Source organism: Anopheles funestus, chromosome 2RL, assembly GCF_943734845.2.
Source record: "Anopheles funestus chromosome 2RL, idAnoFuneDA-416_04, whole genome shotgun sequence".
Lineage (NCBI taxonomy): Eukaryota > Metazoa > Arthropoda > Insecta > Diptera > Culicidae > Anopheles > Anopheles funestus.
The window spans coordinates 39,813,725-39,833,351 of NC_064598.1; the positions used below are offsets into that span (position 1 = coordinate 39,813,725).

The window sequence follows — 19,627 nt, forward strand, 5'->3', positions numbered from 1 at the left end:
GCACACTGTTCTGGCAACTGAAAATGTCGAAAGAGTCTGACGCCGGTAATGGTAAACTAAAAGTTCTCGCACTGCACGGTTATCGCCAGAATGCGGACACATTTAAATCCAAGTTAGGATCGTTTCGCAAGTTCTTGAACAAGTACGTGGAATTTGTGTTTATTTCGGCGCCCCACACAGCAGCACCGCTCGAACCGGGAGGCGAACCCGATCCAAACCAGCGGAGCTGGTGGTTCAACAAGGAAGACCGAACATTTAAGGGCACTAATCAAGGTGGACCGGCGTACGGGTTTGATGAAAGTTTGAGACTTGTGGAGAAGACATGGCAAACGGAGGGTTGCCATGGGTTGTTGGGTTTTTCGCAAGGCGCCTGCTTTGTTGGATTACTCTGTGATTTGAGTGCAAGAGGGATGACAACTATGAAACCTCAATTCGCAGTGCTTGCGTCCGGCTTTCGATCGGGAAGCTTAGTGCATTTGAACTATTACGAAAGTAAGATACAGGTACCATCGCTTCACATTTTCGGAGAGACCGATGAAATCATTGCAAAAGGTAATTGATAGTCAATAGAGTAACGCTAGAAGATGGAACGTGTTAGTTATGTTCAATCTCTTTTATGTATTGTGCAGATATGAGTGAATCTTTATCGGAAACCTTCTTGGATCCTGAAATCGTAACCCATCCGGGTGGTCACTACTTTCCTGCCCAATCATCACTAAAGGAAACGTATGTAGAATTTTTCCGCGACCAATTGCAACAACACCTTGAAGCCAAAGAACTGCAGAACGCAACGGAAGCGAATAGTTTCCACATTGAAGAACATGCAGAAATGGAAGTACCGCATGAGCACAGCGAAAGCGATTCGGATTCCGATTAATAAAACACCACAAGAACATGGATTAAAAGTTTGACTCCAGTAAGTTCCATAGAATTCTCCCTAACTTCTTCATTTCATTTCCATAATTTAATTACTCAAAACCATACGAATAAAATTACCCAAAAAGGAAATAAGGTGAAAGATATACTATCCCTGTGAGTGTAGCATTTCCGTGGCACCCGGACTCGAAAAAGGCGATGCGGCTTGACGGTTTAAATGTGTAACGCTTCTGCCAATGCAATAAATCATGAAAAATCAGTGTGATTGGTTAACAAACAGTGTATTGCAGATTGTTTCGTTCTTTTCTGAGATGAGGACAAGCCAAAGGGTAACAACCTTGCGGTTTTGTCTGCAATGGCCAACATCACAATTGATATTTTTGGAGCTATGGAGCAGAATACGACTTTCCTAGCCTGATAGCTGGCCAAATTCGATCGGCAGTTTCGAATTGCGTAAACGTGCCCGAGCGGTTAAATTACAGAATGTTGCAAAGTAATTTCGTGTGCATGGATGCCACAGATTTCTTCTGGTGTGTGAGTAATGAATGTAAACGTAAATGTGTTAAAACGACAACAACAGCGGATTTGCGTATTAAGAAGCAGTGTGGGCTTGACGGTCACAAAGCGGCGGATAGTTTAGGTGGTGTGTTAAATGTTGGTGCGTGGAAAGAGAGAAAGACATCGTAATAATGAACGAAATAAAAAAAAAAACCCTCAATCTCTAGCTTTGGCCTCTTAGGCGAGTTGATCTTGGCCGTTTGCGGTGTCCTGGTTTTTCATCACATCGGGTAGATCTGGAGGCAACGAATAAGGTGTCAGCTCGAGCGATTCGAAATCGCCGCTTTCGCGTATTGCTAAACCAAGCTGCGCGGGACATTGCGCTTTCGCTGTCACTACTGTGATCCCGCAATCCTGCAAAGTTTTATCGTCATCCATTAGCATGTTGTCTTTGTTGTATAGTCGTTGATCACGGGGAGGCACTTTGAGTATTCCTTCAATCATTTTCTTGAGCTCGTACACCGGTGTCGTCTCTTTGGCATCGGTGAAAATCGTCGTCTTCTTCCGCCGGATCATCATAAATACATCCTGCAAGGAAAGAAAGCTGCTATTACTGCTCGCATTACGTTTAATTGATAATCCCTATCATCTAACATTTTACGATAAGCAATAGGGCTACCACCGAGCTTGTGCGTGTGTAAGTTGTGATGAGGGGGAAATCTCCCTTCGATGGCGCCTGTGTATATACAAAAGTCGGCGATAGAAAACGGTGACGAACGGTTCGGCCAAAGTTCATCGATTTGCCCCTTTGGTAAAGCTCCATCATGCGTTTGCCGCTTACGCGATCTTATCAGTGACGGAGCTTCTTGCTGGAAGGGAACCGTTTCCGAGCCGTTTTCTATGGCTACCGATTTGATTCACATGGGCTAATTATATAGTTCCGGACTGTTCAAGCCATTTCCGAAACAGTCAACATTTGAGTGCAGCGTGAATAGTCAAAAATTAAAAACGCCGTAGACTGTGACACTTACCATTTTGTCAAAGCAATTCACTACTGCTGTTGCGCTGATCCTGCGACGACTGCCTCGCTCTCTGTCTCTTTCTTGCACACTATGTCCTTTGATGCACAAACCACCTTCACACAACTTTAACGTAGGAGTTTCCTTTAGGAAAACTTGTGTTCATAAACTGGCCAACGACTATGTTCTTCACTACGTCCTTCGTCACTCTACCTCGGTGCCAAAGACTCACTGCTGGCTGCTACACCTGCCGTTTACTGATTAGCGCCCAAAAAAAATCAATCCTGAAACAAAACGTCATGCATATGAATAATCATTAATCGGCACTTTAAACAAACGCGTAGAATCTTCGTTTTTCCAATATCTATAACCAAGACGCAGTTCTTACTGTACTAAATGTTTATAATTTCCGGCGTAAACCTTAAGAAAATAGATATAATTTACCAGCTCCGCTTCGACTGAATCGTCTGGTGCTTCTTTTATTTTTCTTTTCTCTCTCTCTCCCGATCTCACTCTGTGCCTCTTGTCAGTTTGACAAATTGACAATCACATTGAAAATACAGGCAACTCTTGCATTACGCTATGGACGTAATGCGTGGATTTATTTATTCTCTTTTTTATGTATTGAATGTAAAATTTTATTGTTTTATGTGTTTCAATTAATTCTTGAGGATTTCTAGATATGAATCTAATCTATCGGCAAACATACTGATAGCAGAATGTTTTGCACAACATCTTCAGTGCAAATCAGCTTCCAAATGCACAGCATTAGGTATTCCATGTACTTTTAAAGTAGAAAAAGTTAAATGTAAATTTTAAATTGAATAATACATACACTAAAACTTGATCAGCATAAAAAAGTATGAATTTCCGAGATACCCATTTGCACTGCACCGCCGTTGAATTAATTCGTCTGTAAATTCAGATGAAACGTACCCTCTGTGCAGTTGCATGTCAAACAAATCCACTTTTGCTATCTCTTTCTTTCTAGCGGTTTTGCCTTTGCATGAGATAAATGGGCGAAGCGATGAAGAAAAAGAAATATCAATCGTCTGAGGTAAACGTTTTATGAAACGTTTGTTCAGTTCTTATCCGTCAGGCATTTCCAATCTCGAGTTCTGCGTAAGTGGTTGGCTGGTAAAGTTCGTATTCAACATTATTGTAGTGTAAATTGGGGTTTGGGTCGTGCAATCCAGTTTAAATTGCAGCATCGTTAAGCGGTGAAAGAAATAACTTGGTTCAGAAGAGCCCACTGACTTTGTTGTGAAAAACGCAAGGCACTTATTGATTTTTTTGTTGTCTTTGCTTTCGCTATCGGCCATTCATTCGACGTTGTTTTTTATGTAGTTTTTGTGTATAGTTCAAGCCTAGCAATAACAAAATCTAGTTTAGCAGTGTACAGCTACGTAGCGTAATACATATTCGAGAAATCTTTCCCCTAAAATTCATTTTGAAAGCGTAAAACCGAACCGAACAGGTCACATGACCTGCGGTTCCGATTCTGTTGGCGCTTATTGCGTTTGTGAGATAAACGTCTGTAGCCTTCTTTGATCAGCTGACCTTTCTTTTAGTGCAATCGAAAGGAAGTGGAATGAAGAGGTCTTAAATATTATTTTTACTATTTTACAATTTCAGCAGAATATCCCAGGAAGCCAGCAGAAAAAGGGAATCGACACAGCCCGTCACGAGAGAACGAGATAGAAAATGTCGAATCTGAAGAAAATCAGCGATGAGGACCGCGAGTCCAAATTCGGATACGTTTTCGCCGTATCTGGCCCCGGTAAGTTTAAATGTCCCTTTACCTTTGGATGTGAGGTGCAGCAGTGGAACATTTTCGATTAAACGGTAGTAGAAATGCAAATTTCATGGTTCCCTGTGGAGGAGCTGAAGAAAATTTCCTCTCTTCATCTGTCATTAGAAGCTGGTGGGCTAGCAGTCACATGACGTGTGAAATGGTATTGTGCTTGTGTTGATTACATTGCCTTCATTGTGTGCGTGTTATGAATCGGTTCATGTGATCTGTTTGACGAGTTGGTCGAACAGAATTCGATTGTTTATCCATGTTTTTGCTAATTAATAGTAAAGTAATCTATCAATCGAGAATTAAATGAAGGCTAGTGAATTGTTCAATGTATACGCGGTATTTCGAAATCGCATGGTAATTCTATTATTATGTAACTTTACGTATTTGTGCGGCTTTTGAAATTGGTCAGATGATGATGATGGAAGGGAGGTGTATTTTAACGACATGTGATGTTATATGGAGTAGCTCCGGTGTGCGAAACAATGTGTGTTTTTTTGCTACATAACATTTTTATATTCATATAACTGTTTTCAAATAATAACATTGGCCAATGTATAAATAATAATTTCTGAATATGTTTTCCCTGTTTTAGTCGTGACGGCGGAGCGTATGTCCGGTTCGGCTATGTACGAGCTGGTTCGTGTCGGATACTATGAGCTGGTCGGTGAAATCATTCGTTTGGAAGGTGACATGGCAACCATTCAGGTGTACGAGGAAACGTCCGGTGTCACTGTCGGCGATCCCGTCCTGCGTACCGGCAAGCCACTGTCTGTTGAGCTTGGTCCAGGTATGGAGTTAACAAAAACCCGATCGTGGAACAAAACAAATGTTCTAATTACACCGAATTCCGACAGGTATCATGGGTAGCATCTTTGACGGTATTCAGCGTCCGTTGAAGGACATCAACGAAATGACCAGCTCGATTTACATTCCGAAGGGTATCAACGTGCCGTGCTTGTCTCGTACGCAGAGCTGGAGCTTCAACCCGCTTAACGTGAAAGCAGGCTCTCACATTACCGGCGGTGACCTGTACGGTATTGTGCACGAGAACACACTCGTCAAGCACAAGCTGATGGTGCCGCCGCGTGCCAAGGGTACCGTCAAGTACATTGCCCCGACCGGCAACTATACCGTTGATGATGTGATCCTAGAGACCGAATTCGATGGTGAAGTCAGCAAATTCACCATGTTGCAGGTGTGGCCAGTGCGTCAACCGCGTCCAGTAACGGAAAAGCTGCCAGCCAACCATCCGCTGCTAACTGGACAGCGTGTGCTGGATTCATTGTTCCCTTGCGTCCAGGGCGGTACCACTGCTATTCCCGGGGCTTTCGGTTGCGGCAAAACTGTCATCTCACAGTCACTGTCTAAGTACTCCAACTCGGACGTTATCGTGTACGTCGGTTGCGGTGAGCGTGGTAACGAGATGTCTGAAGTATTGCGCGATTTCCCCGAACTTTCGGTCGAAATTGATGGTGTGACTGAGTCCATCATGAAGCGTACCGCGCTCGTAGCCAACACATCGAACATGCCTGTCGCGGCCCGTGAAGCTTCCATCTACACTGGTATCACGCTGTCGGAATACTTCCGTGATATGGGTTACAACGTCTCCATGATGGCCGATTCCACCTCTCGTTGGGCTGAGGCTTTGCGAGAAATTTCGGGTCGTCTTGCTGAGATGCCGGCCGATTCCGGTTATCCCGCCTATCTTGGTGCTCGTTTGGCTTCCTTCTACGAGCGTGCCGGTCGCGTCAAGTGTCTTGGTAATCCGGAGCGCGAAGGTTCCGTCTCGATTGTCGGTGCCGTATCACCGCCCGGAGGTGATTTCTCCGATCCCGTCACCTCCGCCACCCTCGGTATTGTGCAAGTGTTCTGGGGTTTGGACAAGAAACTGGCCCAGCGTAAGCACTTCCCATCGATCAACTGGTTGATTTCTTACAGGTAAGCAAGTGCCATGTAACAACCAATGCACACCACTACCATGTGTGACTAATCATTTGTTTTCTGTTTTTTCCCCCACCTAGCAAGTACATGCGCGCTTTGGAAGATTTCTACGATAAAAACTTCCCCGAGTTTGTGCCAATGCGTACCAAGGTGAAGGAAATTCTGCAGGAGGAAGAAGATCTGTCCGAAATCGTACAGCTGGTCGGTAAGGCCTCGTTGGCGGAAACCGATAAGATCACGCTTGAGGTCGCCAAGTTGCTGAAGGACGATTTCCTGCAACAGAATTCGTACTCCGCATACGATCGTTTCTGTCCATTCTATAAGACCGTCGGTATGCTGAAGAACATGATCGGATTCTACGACATGGCGCGCCATGCAGTGGAAACGACTGCACAGTCCGAAAACAAAATCACCTGGAACGTCATTCGTGACTCAATGGGCAACATTCTGTATCAGCTATCGTCGATGAAGTTCAAGGTAGGATATAGCATATAGTGTGATAACTTGGTATACAAACATATTAACATTTTATCAACTCTCCGTTTGTTTCTGTTGTAGGACCCAGTAAAAGACGGCGAACCGAAAATCAAGGCAGATTTCGATCAGCTGTATGAAGACATGCAGCAGGCATTCCGCAATCTAGAAGATTAAATGGCATACCTCCAAAGTATGGAACGGAGCAGAGTGTGCCAGCCTGATCGGAGGAAGATGTACTATTATGATAAGTTTCTTTTACCGTGTTGCCAGCCTCGACTAGCATCCTTTGGGGAGAGGACCGCTATGGTGGCTGTGTGACGATTAGTAAAATGCAACACATGAGACGTTATACATATATAAATGGCATACATGCTACAACTTATGTACACAAGCACAGATCCATGCAACAAGTATTCCACAGCGATAGTTGTAGAGTTATCCTTAGATCGGTTGAGGGCACGCGAAACAAAACATTAAAAGATTAACATCAAAAAGGGGATAATTGCAAGCGTGTGCCTCACATCGTTGCCCGACGGGTGCCAGCAGGAGAGAATTTTAATTACTTTCTAACAACCGACAGATACAATCGCGGAACCACAATGCAACCCTGCAGTTCATCTAACATCGTCCACTTAAATGATATTGGCATCAACTTAACCTATTCTCTCTAGTATTGTGTTGATTGCTAAGTGCAAAACAGTGTTCGCAAAAACGTGGTCTATAAGTGAGATTCTATGTAATTGGGATCCACATCAAAAAAGGGGATATGCAATCAGCTAATAACTTAACACAAGCAGTTCTGGAGAGAATAGAGAAACAGCAGGAAAAAGATCGAGGGAAATACAATATCGTAAAACGTACAATAAGGAGAGCCGGATTATTTGTTATGATACTATATATATTATTTTTTGTTGTTGTTGCTCAGATAAATTTCCTGTAGAAAACGCGAACCATATAGCGGTGGATTAGTCGCTAAAAACACGTATATATATAAATATAAATGAATAGTCCTTCTAAGCATATTTGAAACAAAGATAATTCTTTACAATCGGAGTATGTAAATGGAATGTTGGGTTTGTAACGGCTCGCTTTCATGTGGTTCGAACCATGCGGAAAAGGGTGAACAATTGGAGGAGAAACTTAAAAAAAGAAAAGAACAAACGTTTCAAAAGTACACAGTGCAGTGAGGAATTCGATTGCATTTATAATTTTGTTTTAAATGTTTTGGTTCCAAAAAAAAAAACAAATCGGCGAACGACGAAAGACATTTCATTTAGTGTATGCAAATTATCACAATTATTAGTGATCAGTGAATATTTTATTCCTATATGATCATAAAAAAACTGTTATTTTGTTTCGCTCATTGGTTAATGTTCATGATAGAAATATGATGAATATTTTACCCATGTTATATTTACTTTCATTTTACGCCACTTGCACCCTCCGCAGTGTGAAACGCAGTCCTTTGTTTTGTTGTTAAAGTTTTATTGTTGCGTGTGTATTTTTGTCACTGCTTCTCACACGTATGAACAGTGGGAATTGAAAACGATGTTTGCTAAACCTTTAATATATTCATTTTCTCTGTATTTCTGCTGTTGTTTTCGCATCAGATAAGATTTAGGCAGAGCTGAACCATGAAACGGTCCACTTGGTGTACGGAACAAACGCAACAATTCGTTGGTCCATGTGTTGTGTTTTTTCTTTCTCGCTCTTGTAAATGTCATTATCAATACGCGCGGTAGATCGTCCAGCAAGGATAACAGAATCCACAACACAACAATGTAGACGTGCGGGATGTAATGTACTACTAACCATTCGAAAGATGAATAAAGAAATAAAGCGAAATTGTCGGAAATTTGCATTCCAAAAGAAAAGTGTCGTGTTGCCTTAGTTTGTGCAAATGTTTTTCGGGTCTCCCGTTTTCCATCACGGTTCTTCATCAACAGTCATCATTCGCTCTTATCGCCGAGCAAACGTGTCATCAATTTATAAGTGTCCAACGGCGTTCGCATATAAAAATGATAAGACGATTAAAAGGCAAAACGTTGCGTAAACAAGTCGGGTTTAAATTTATTCCTTTTATCAACTCTAATGTATCCAACGAATATGTACAAACTGCATCCTATATTCACAAGCACTGCCACACTAGTCAGAGCATGCCGTTATCGCTGCTCAAGTAAATTGACTACGTTAAAGTAGAGGTTATTCTTAGCTATATCTATTGGCCGTTTGCCTTGCAAATTGCGAATGCTTCGATCAGCATCGGCCTCCAGCAGCATTTGCACCAGCTGCAAATTGTTCTGTTCCACTGCATAGTGCAGTGGTGTATCTCCACGACTATCCTTAAGGTCTACGATGTCCGCAATCGTACAACGGCTAAGCAGCATCCGCACGATACGTAACTTGCGTTCGCGTGTTGCCAAATGTAACGCCGTCGCACCGGATTTGAGCCGAATGGTGGGATTGACCTTGCGCTCCAACAGCACACGAACCATTTCTACGTTTCCGTGCATTGCAGCCACATGCAAGGCTGTGTAGCCTTCTCCATTGACAGCATTCAGATCGACACGTACTTTTTCGGTGACCGCTTCGTCTGGTGGCGGTTTTGTGGACAAACCGAAAGGTTTCCGAAGAAGATTATAAAACTCAGATGATCGTCTTACGCAGCGATTACAGGTGCACAGTGGGTGACAAAGTTTCTCATCCATCGGATAACCAGCCAACTGGTGTGGATGGTTTCGTTCCCCTGGATTTCGGGACGAATCTTCATCTAGTCCCAGATAGACACAGGCCAGCTTTGTGTCCTGAGCGGCAATAGCTTCCAGTGCCTTTTCGACACGTTTCATTTCCTCTATTGTGCGCTGTTCGCGCACTTCCTCCGAACCATTGTCGTTGAAATTGTTGAAATCTTCTGCAAAATAGATCGTAGTCTGAGGTACAGCAGAAGAAACCTTTGCATTTAACTGGCCACGACCGTTCGCATTGCGGCGCTGATCGTGCAGTGCATCGACGAGCAGCTTCATAATGCGGACATTGTGTGCGTAGCGTACTGGAGTGGCCCCCAGCTTGTTCATCACATCGACCCGTGCCGTGTACTCGAGCAACGTTTCGACGATATCTAAAAAGCCCCATTTTGCTGCATAATGCAGCGGTGTGTGGCCTAGCTCGGTGGCCGCATTCACATCGACGTAGATGCGCATATGCTCGGAAAAGTATAGCAACGCCTTGACGCATCCGCTGTGGCCATTTAGACACGCTAAATGGAGGGATGTGTGTGCATCGTTGCTGGTGCTGTTAATGTTAATTCCGGCATGAAGCAGCAGTAGCAGCAGATTCTGATGACCATTCGCTGCGGCGTAATGCAGCGCGGTCCAGTTCTTTGCATCGACAGCATTCACGTTCGGCTGAAGGGACAGTATGAGCGTGAGGAGTTTCGCATTCCCAAGGATAGCCGCGAGATGTATCGCGGCTTGACCCTGTTGATTTTGGTCGTCTATCGAGGGCAGATAGTAGTATCCGACTTCGGTGGGTACATTCCACAGCAGGGCCTGATTGTTGGTGATGTCCTGCAGTAGCTCCACAATCTTCACCTCATCATCGTTACGCATTAGCGTGAGCAGATAGTTGAGAAAGTCGTCCGCATTGCGGAACTCCAACTCGGACGAAACGGAATCGGTGTCTGCAGTCGGCCGGGGTTCCAGATTGATACCGAGCCGTTGCGTACGGGTAATGCTACCGCAGCTAATGTACACGATGGCCGCTTCCAGCGTCGCAATCAGAAACCCATGTTCGCCCGTCTCGATGCGCTGCTCCCGGAATACGTTGTTAAACTGAAATTCCTTCAGAAACGTTATCGTCATCACCCAGTGCGTTAGTCCCGATTTAAGGATGAGAAAAATGAACAACGGCACCAGCTGGTCAGCGGTAAGCGAGTACTGCTTGCTCAATCCACCCTTGGCCAGCACTTCCATTACCTTCTGCAAACAACCGATCTTGTCGATCACCGTACGCGCGTGATCAATCTTGACCAGTTCCTTTTTCGCCAGCGGAATCAGCTCACCGTACCGTTGGGCTACCTCAAACTCCGTACAGTGCACATCGCCCAAGTTGCGCAGCGTCTTGTTAAACGCTTCCGCTTGCTCCGATCGACACACGTCGATCACGTTTTTTACATGATCGTACAGTTTATCCATCACGTACGTTTCGATGGCAACTTTCACGTTACCCCGCAGCAGCATGTCCCGCTGACACCGGTCCTTCAGCTTACGGTTTTGCAGAATCAAATCCAGACACTCGACGTAGATCATCTTCACAGCGGCTTTCTGCTCTTCGAACTGCCACTTAGCAAAGTCACCATTCGCACGTACGAACTGCTGCACCTTCCCATCCATCCGCCCGAATATGTCCTTCTTCTTGGCGGCGGTCCGTATAAATTCGACCGCCTCGGTAAGGCTACCGATGCCAAGGAAACGACCGAGCGAAAAATCATCCTCCGCGTACACTCCATACTTCTTCATATCGTGCAGCGGCCGCTCGATACACCACACTTTGTACTTTAGTCCATCCCGGTAGAAAATTTCCTCAAACAGAATGCGCACACGTACATCGCCGAACGTGAGTGCCCTTTCGTCCAGCTTGAGCTGCAGGAAGTTTAGGTTGAAAAAGTGCGTCTCCGGTAGCTCCTCGTTCGGAACCAGTATGTGCGCAAGGGCAAACTCTTGATCGACCAGACACTGCTCGCTGAAGGAACCGAACCGGGGCACACACACGATCCATCCCTCGACGGTGGCCGTCTCCAGGATGCTGTAATGATCGTTCAACAACCGCTGGTAGTAACCGTTGGCCGATATGTCTTCGTCGTAATTCTGCCAATCCATCGTAGCCGCGCAATCAGTTACGCTGATCTGCACGGTTGCCGCAAGACATTCACTCCTATTCGCGCTACGAATTTGGTGAAACCGTTTCACCCGTGGTTTCACTCTCTGTGCCCACACGCGCACGGTTATACGCAATTACTCGAAACGACCCCGAGAAAATGGTGTTACTCGTTGGAAAATCACACTGTCCGAATCATTAGTTCTGATGCTTTTACACTGAATCCCCAGTGGAAGAAACATGGCATCCAACCACGGAACGGCGGAAGACGCAATATTCCCAAACTCACAGATAAGTTGAATAGTTTTTTTGGTTGGCACTTCAATCACTCCGACGAACCGAAAGCAGCTTGTAAGGTATCCCTTAAACCTGATACGGCTCCAATATACCTTGGCTGATTGATTCTTCCGCAAACTGTTGTCTCAAAAGTAGGATTCTTTGGTCGCACTTTCCATTCTCTTTTTCATTTTCTTTTCGATACGCACTCGGTTATAGGCAGCCGAAACAAAAGATGGTCTCCGTGTAACCTTCGCGGTAAAACTGTGAAACGAAAATGCGACACGAGTATAGAGAGGTGACTGGTTCACCACAGGCCCGATTGTACACTGGTTCCCTTCCACCAATCCGTTTCTCGTCGATTCCGCTACAGCTACAGCGGGTGATGCCGTCTTGCCGTATACTCTCTCATCACCAAACTTGCGTGGCCACCTTGTGGGGCTTCTTCACTTGGGGTGACTTATAAAACCGTGTCCAAACATCGACGACAACACCAGAAGTGAACACGCACGGTTCAGCGCACAGCCCACTCTGTGGCCATTCGCTGTGGAACCCAAACCCCCGCTTGGTGACTGACTGCCTGGCGTAGTATGCCTATTAAACGACTGTAACGATGCTTTGTACCGTGCGCCGTAAGTACCCACTATCGTTTGTTTGATGTTTTTTTTTTTGCTGTTTGGTTTCGGTGGCTGAAAGTTGAATAATTTCTTGAGTAAGATCATGAATGTGGTTGCTGATTATGAATAGTGAGGAATGTGAGCACTCTCGTGTATATTTCATTAATAAAAAGAGAGAGAGAGCACAAAGGGAGATATAGAAAGAGAGTGTGTGCGATCTTTTCCCCTTTTCTTTTTTCAGTGTTTCCTAAAGATACAGTCGTTGCCAAACCAACTGTCAGCGTGGATAACATTTTAGATAAATACCAACAAGAAAGCTATTTTATCAAGCAGCTCTGTGGTGTATATACGACTACAGGACACGACTGGGTTCCAAATCCCATCCGGACCGTTCACTCTTAGCAAGGACTGACTATTCGAACATGTGGTAAAAATAAATTTAGTCTAATCCAGAAATGGCAAGCATTATGTTATAGGTCATTAAGCCAAGAAGAAGAAACAGCTAGAAAGCAACAAAAAAAAACACTTAAATTTTGATAATTTATCTAATCTAATCATGACTATCTATGTTTAAAAATGTATGTTAAAAGCTAAGTTCATATTTAAACCAACAATCAGAAAACAAGTAGCCTTTGGTTTTTCGCGTTGAGAAACGCTGACCATTAATAACGAATGCATTCAATGTGCGTTAGTGCAATCGATGCAACGATGAGCTTCGTTTGCGTGATAAGCGATTCATTTCACGGTCGTGCTTAGGGTGTGTTCTACTAGGTGACGATCGGTCAACTTTTCCCATTCGATGCATAATCTGTTTCTCAAAAGAAATGTTTCCAACGGAAGGCGAGAAGCTTGATTACACGCTTATCACTGGTCACATAATTAAATAATCTTGTTGAGTTTGTTTAATGTTTGTTCTAGACAGTTGATTAGGCTTGAATTGATTTCATATCTCATTCGTCATCGTACCTAATGATGTACCGCGAACAGTTACGAGCAGTTTAATTGTAATATTTTGCTTCACGAAAGCTTTACAGTTCAGCCTCATTCAATTCGGCTGCATTCCAGACCATGTTGCTCGTTTAATGGTTAATTTTATCCTAAAATATGCTCCAAGGTTACATAGTGGTATTGTTTACGGTTCGCCAAGTTTCGGTATTACATTCTATTCCATCACCATCACGTCCATTCAATTAAGCTCATGTACGGCACTGATTGTTTAATGCGTTTGCGTATGATCACTAATACAAGCGTCTACTAATACGCCTAACCAAACAGTTCATTAGGAAGTATAGTATACGGTGAATCTTACTGACGCATTTTCATAATAATTTGGTGCGCAACAAAATGCCACAGCAACGCCACGGCACTAAGACGGCGATGCGATCTTAATTTATGGATGGTATCACATGAAATGGCAAGGTTTTGATGGAGTGTTTCAAATGTTAAATGCTGCGAATTTAAAAATATACCAAACCAGTTCGAAATGTGATTTCTTATCGCAATTTAACGACTAAAAAGGAGCAAAACAAACGACACGTTTATTATGGTGCCAACTTTTTTTGCTGTTTCGTTTCGTTTCTTACAAAATATCAAATCGAGTATAAGCATTACAATGCAACAAAAAATGATATTGTTGAGGTAATTAATCTGTTTATTTCATTTCAGCATTAAAACCATTTCATATTAGCATCATGATCAGAGATAAGTGATACAAATTAAAAAAAAGCATTTCATTTGATCGTATCATGATCGCTAACCGCCATCAACGAATTTTTATGTTATGGCTCAATGTTTTTAATTCTGTAGAAACAGTAGAAAGGGTATCTTTTTTTATATTTTGATGGGTTTGCATGTAAACCGCTCAACCGCTTACCCAGGAAGCAATGGAGGGGGTTCGTCAATTTGTCTGCTTTTCACAATGTACCGCTACTGGAGCTGCAGTATCCGCAAGTTTGTTTATTTGTGGCCTTTTTGCAGCATGGTACAGAAATGCGACTTCCGAAAACATGTCCAGGTCTGCAGCAGGTCTGATGCCAAGCTGCACAAAGCAGCAGCTCACTTGATAATCGTTTGTCTGAAGATCACCACAATTGTCCATCATGCTACTGGCGGTAGCACTACTTTTATCGGTAAGCCATAATTCTAACAAGTGAATTAGTTACCTAAAAAATCGCCTTGAGGAAACAAAAAAAACCCGTTCGGCAACACATTCTTTGAAGCTTTCTCTCTAACTGGCTTCTAATCAGTTCGAAAGGATGTTAGGGCCAAAGTGTCATCAACACACGTGTAGGATTATCTTGCCAGATTGCCAGAATGTTAATGGGTTCATCTGAAATGTTCGATGACATAACGAAGCTAGTGATAATTCAGCCAAGAATTTGTGACATAATCAAGTGCTTCTCTTCCCTTGCCTTGTCTTTCGATCGGTGTCCAATTATTTCATTTCTACATTTGCGCAGACTTTGATACTGCGATTGGACGGGAGGTTTTTGGAAATCAGCAAACAACCACCCGGAACCGTTGCGATTGTGCCAAATGATGACGACGGCGAAAGTGTGCTGTTCGGACCGTTACTTGACGATCTGCAAGAACTCGACCGCGAAAAAGGCAAGTGAAACACGCTCTTACCCATGTCCGTGAAATGGTGATAATGTCTAATCTTGGGATTTTCTTCTCATTACCTTTCGCTTGAATTGTGTTTCGAATTGGAAAAAACAAACAAAAATTATCATGAAACGCAGCTAGTGAAATGATTTCGGTGAAACTGTTAAACCAGTATCATGCGAAAACATTCGATGTCGAAGATCAGCTTAACGGTAACAATGTGATCCTTGACGATGGCCGTCCATTATCAACTGGGTTGGACTATGGAGCGGTGAACGATTTGCAAGCACATGGCAATCACCACGAGACACCTTTCATTCACCCATCTCCGATCGATGCGGATGTGATCGACATGAAGGAAAATGTTATAGAGCAAGATTTTGCCCCAACCGAAACGATCGTTGACAAACGTTTGCTGAAAGGTTGGATTCAATCCGCCAACAGTGTGGCACCATCGAGCGAGAACAATTTGCCAACTGGTAGTACCGCTGTGGTTACATCTCGCAAAAATAAAGCTAATTCGATGCCAGATACTACTGCTACTACTACTACCACCATGACAACTACTAGCACAACCACGAAAACGACTACCGTGCGTAAAGTACAACGCAAGATACGTCGGTTACAGTCGGTTAGCAGTTCAAGTAGTACTCACCGGCCAAGTAGTAGTACACAGCAAACATCGTCGAGCAGAGTGGTGACACCGACGACAACAACGACCACAAGCGCAAAGCCACACATTCCCAAGATAGACATAACAAAGCTAAACCTGGATCATCTTGAAAATGACCTGCTACCCTTTCCCACCCTGATTCCCCCGCAGGCTTTAGCACTTCCGCCCGTTTCCTCATCCGCTCGGTTACTTCCGAGAAGTATAAAGCCGGACGAAGTGATTCCCACCTGCGGCTGTCAGCACAAGAAGCGATCACTCGCGAAGGATCTCTACTCGTCCGAGGAAATGCTTGATCCCGTCGATGACTACTACGATGACTACGATTATAATGAGGTGCAAAAGATGATTAGTCCCCGATCGCTTGCCAATCGGCCAATGTTATTCCCGGCCATGTCGCGACTGCTAGCTGCTGGTTCTGGCGAAATGCCGGAGAGTAGCATCGAACGGGCGGAAAAAGTACATGGCACACTGGAAAGGTTGATGGGCATCGTGACGATCTTTTCACATGTTGATGAATTTATTCAGCGCAAAACGAAACAATCGATACGACGGTTGGCACGTCTCTATGAAAGCGACGAAGTACATTAAGCTTAGCGGATCAACAACGATCGATGCGGTTTTTGCTGGTGATTTTCCGTTCATAAGACATGTTTACTGTATTGCGATCATTGTGGCGATTGGATTGGAAGCTTTGTTAATGTAATGTTCCTGTAAATATAATTATCTAGATTCGTTTCAAAGTTCGATCGCGTGAATAAAAGCACATCCGTCCAGACTATTCTTATTGCCATGCTACTACGTGTGCTGATGATATGACACCGAAGTGACTCTGATGATGCTTTAATGCTACAAACTGGCTGTTACGTTTAAGAGACTTTAATTGCTTCATTCATCAATGTGCTGTAAATTTGAAACCTTTCGCACAATGTACGTACGCAGCACTGGCAGCGCTGTATGTACGCGAAGCAAATTACACCTTCGTTCTCCATTGTTAAGCTGATGCTTCACTTTGACATCGGAACAGCTGCGTCAGGGTAGAAGCTCAAAAAGACATGACTAACACACTTTAAATTCCACCAGCGTCATCTTCCAACTGGGTGGAGATAGTGAGCACGATAACGCCTGGTCGATAATCGTGGATACTCGAAGTAAAATTTCAACCTAGCGCGTCGGTACACAAATGAGCTGACCGGTTTTGGGCCAGCAGTTCGCATTTCAACGGAACATGAAAACTGTGTTCTTCGCTATGTGATATCACACATTGTGTAGCTTCATGCATGATAGGCTGTGAGGGCTACAATTATGTTCCGGAAGTGATTGCACCGTCTTAAAGTGGCACTGTTAGTTTGGTAGTCTTGTGAAGTGATCGGATAACGATCGTCAATAAGCATCAATAAGGTCAGGTTTAGCAGATACGTTAGTGGTGGAGTGCATGCTGTTACTCTCTTTTTAAAATTGGCCAAGTTCTTAAAGTTTGCCCAAGCGCTTAGTTTTAACCTTGTCATTAAGCTACTACACGATCAACCTTGTTCTTGGAGCACAGAAACTCAGCTGCTTGGAAAATGCTCGGATAACATGTTGTAGAACAGTTATTTGTTGTTGTTGTTGGTTTGTCTTTATTCAACAATTTGTACCTTTGGATTGGTTTGAACCGTGACGGGCGCTTTATTGCTTCTGCTTCAATTCGTTGGCAGTCTTGGTGAAGATTTCGAAGGTAGAATCGTACAACATCTTCAATGCCTTCTGCATCTCCTCGGACTGTACGCTGGTATCTGCCTTCAGCTTTTCAACCGTCTTCTGTGCCTCGGCCACCAGCGACTGTACGTTGGTCTGTACCTGTGCCTGATACTCCTTTGCCTTCTGCACAACCTCCGGGTTCTGTTCGGACAGTGTGGCGGTAGTTTGGTCCAGCTTTGCCTTCAGATCCTTCACGATCGGTTCGAAGATGTCCGAATGCTTTTTCACCTCCTCATCGAGCACACCCTGCACTGATCGGAGCCGTTCGACGTACTGGTTAGTGTTTTGCTGGATCGTCTGAACTACCTCCTCGTTCGATTGGAATCCAAGCGACTTCAGCACGTTCTGCTGGGTGTCCTGGAAGGCAACCTCAATCTTATCCTTGATGCTCATGATGGTTTGGAAGAAGTTGGGTTCCTCGGCGGGTGGTGCTGGGGCATCGCGGCGAACGAAGGCGAAGCTTCCCTGTTAAGGATAAAATAATTATGTTCAGCAACCTTTTTCCCCGCACCGTAAGGGTATTAAGGGTGTACGTTACAATCGTACAATATACACACCTGAATTACACACAACGCCAAGATAATACACACAAGCTTAGCCATGATGTTTTCGCAGTACTAATAATTACGTCTATCGAAGGATCACTGATCGAGCGAGTGGTGCGTTTGAGCAGAGCAGATCCTAACTAGCAACTGAAGCAACAAACCGCGTAGTAGAACGATTTTATACGCCCCACCACCACATAGGGTCGATTTTGTGGCGCTGTGGGTGTTTGCTGTCTGTGTGTGTCGGTGTATTTGTTGATCATTCAGTACGCTTCGAACGCAAGGAAACGGAAAGCGGCGTGGAAACATTCTCGACATTATCATGTGTCTATTGATTTCTCCCTGAAATAGGTACGTTCAGAAGGGCAACACTTTGGGGGGATGAATTGTTGGAGGGATGAAAGCATTCTACAACACATTTACTAAGTCATAAAAGCAGAGCAAAGATGCAATTGTATGTTAGTGGTCTTCCTGTACTGTCAATACAATTTCTGCTCGTTTAAATTTATGTTTCACTGTTACATTTTTTAAAGGTAAGAAATGCAACTCCAAAACACTGCAAGCCGGAGCCGGAACAGCTAAAGCGCAACCCCACCTTATCGCTTTATTTTTACTTCCAATTATCACAAAAACGGTACGGGCTGTATAATCTTAAGCTGGCTGAATGGTGTGTAGTGTTGGTTCATTGAAAGACTCGGCCGTATGTATGTGTTGTGGTTTGGTCATGGATTCTACGTTTGCCTAAAAATCTGTTTGGCTGTCGATGTCGCTCCGGTTTATTATGCAAAAACCAAGCTTTACAAAGCAATATATTGATAGCGGCACGGTAATTTATATTCGGATCGTGCAAGCATTAGGTAAATGAATAAATTCCTCACGTGTATTAGAAGGTTTGGCAATAAATCAACAATGACAACGAAAAGTGCAAATACTACTAATTAAATAAAAAATGTATTTGGCAAACATAAAAAAACTATATCACTAATCAGTTACTGAAAAATACATAAATACTAGAATTTACATAAATACTAAGAAATTTTATTTGAAACGTGGGAAATTTGATTTAAAATTTTTATTGAAATACTAGTATTGAAATATAATTTGTTTGATATATTATATTTTCTATCGAATTATGTCGTCTGTTTTATTGATTTTTTTTTAAATATAACTAACTATTTAATTAGCCAGTAGAGCAAAGTCACCGAACACCCCGTTTCATAGAAACTGTTCAACCCCTATTGGCCAGTGGTGTCAAACTCATGGCAGCTTGCATGATAGCGTTGCATACCATATTATGGTTAGCATTCTGCATTCTCTGTTTTTTCTTTATAATGTGTTTACTGGGTACTGAGAGTCTTCTTACAGAAATTAACACAATTTCATAATATATTATGAATTGATAATTTTCATTTATGATAGTTTTGCAAGTGTTTTTGATGTAGCAATTAAAAATTAAATGAATAAAAAACATGAACATTTTTATAATCTAATTTAAATTTAAGAGTCTGTTAATGCTGCAATATCCAGAATGTATGAAAAACCTTCTCAAGTAAATGTAGAATATTTATTAAATTAACCAATCTCACCCCGTACGTGGAAAATCTATAACTGAAGATCGACCTCCAAACAAAAATTGGTTATTTTCAGTAAAGTTTTTTTCAGTGGAGTTTTTTTTTCACTTAAAA

General features: G+C 43.2%; 6 protein-coding genes across 15 annotated transcripts; 3 read left to right on the plus strand and 3 right to left on the minus strand.

Annotated features, from left to right (window-relative positions):
- The first annotated feature begins 23 nt into the window (after positions 1-23).
- LOC125762085 (esterase AGAP003155) lies at positions 24-1,153 on the plus strand. Its single transcript, XM_049423838.1, has 2 exons — positions 24-552; positions 630-1,153. Exons 1-2 carry the CDS (start codon positions 24-26, stop codon positions 875-877), a joined length of 777 nt encoding a protein of 258 aa, XP_049279795.1. The 3' UTR covers positions 878-1,153.
- On the minus strand, positions 900-3,008 carry LOC125762094 (elongin-B). Of its 2 annotated transcripts, none has more exons than XM_049423850.1 (3): positions 2,838-3,008; positions 2,406-2,677; positions 900-1,962 (listed from the first exon to the last, which is right to left on the minus strand). In XM_049423850.1, the coding sequence occupies exons 2-3, from the start codon at positions 2,406-2,408 to the stop codon at positions 1,612-1,614; spliced, it is 354 nt and encodes a 117-aa protein (XP_049279807.1). In that variant the 5' UTR covers positions 2,409-2,677; positions 2,838-3,008; the 3' UTR covers positions 900-1,611. The 2 variants fall into 2 exon arrangements, with proteins under 2 accessions (XP_049279807.1, XP_049279808.1); XM_049423851.1 differs by having other exon boundaries at positions 2,782-2,893.
- A 387-nt stretch (positions 3,009-3,395) lies between these two features.
- LOC125762057 (V-type proton ATPase catalytic subunit A) lies at positions 3,396-8,489 on the plus strand. Of its 9 annotated transcripts, none has more exons than XM_049423787.1 (6): positions 3,396-3,515; positions 4,032-4,173; positions 4,790-4,984; positions 5,052-6,135; positions 6,219-6,615; positions 6,697-8,489. In XM_049423787.1, the coding sequence occupies exons 2-6, from the start codon at positions 4,098-4,100 to the stop codon at positions 6,787-6,789; spliced, it is 1,845 nt and encodes a 614-aa protein (XP_049279744.1). In that variant the 5' UTR covers positions 3,396-3,515; positions 4,032-4,097; the 3' UTR covers positions 6,790-8,489. The 9 variants fall into 9 exon arrangements, with proteins under 9 accessions (XP_049279744.1, XP_049279735.1, XP_049279738.1 ...); XM_049423778.1 differs by having other exon boundaries at positions 3,401-3,530; positions 4,029-4,173; XM_049423781.1 differs by having other exon boundaries at positions 3,410-3,515; positions 4,029-4,173.
- Positions 8,490-8,660: 171 nt separating this feature from the next.
- LOC125762050 (ankyrin repeat domain-containing protein 27-like) lies at positions 8,661-12,898 on the minus strand. The gene has a single exon (XM_049423766.1). The coding sequence runs from the start codon at positions 11,490-11,492 to the stop codon at positions 8,778-8,780; it is 2,715 nt and encodes a 904-aa protein (XP_049279723.1). The 5' UTR covers positions 11,493-12,898; the 3' UTR covers positions 8,661-8,777.
- A 1,304-nt stretch (positions 12,899-14,202) lies between these two features.
- Positions 14,203-16,435, plus strand: LOC125762079 (uncharacterized). Its single transcript, XM_049423831.1, has 2 exons — positions 14,203-14,512; positions 14,843-16,435. The coding sequence occupies exon 2, from the start codon at positions 15,133-15,135 to the stop codon at positions 16,246-16,248; it is 1,116 nt and encodes a 371-aa protein (XP_049279788.1). The 5' UTR covers positions 14,203-14,512; positions 14,843-15,132; the 3' UTR covers positions 16,249-16,435.
- An 814-nt stretch (positions 16,436-17,249) lies between these two features.
- Positions 17,250-18,117, minus strand: LOC125762089 (apolipophorin-3-like). The gene is made up of 2 exons (XM_049423844.1): positions 17,955-18,117; positions 17,250-17,862 (listed from the first exon to the last, which is right to left on the minus strand). The coding sequence occupies exons 1-2, from the start codon at positions 17,997-17,999 to the stop codon at positions 17,326-17,328; spliced, it is 582 nt and encodes a 193-aa protein (XP_049279801.1). The 5' UTR covers positions 18,000-18,117; the 3' UTR covers positions 17,250-17,325.
- Positions 18,118-19,627: the final 1,510 nt, after the last annotated feature.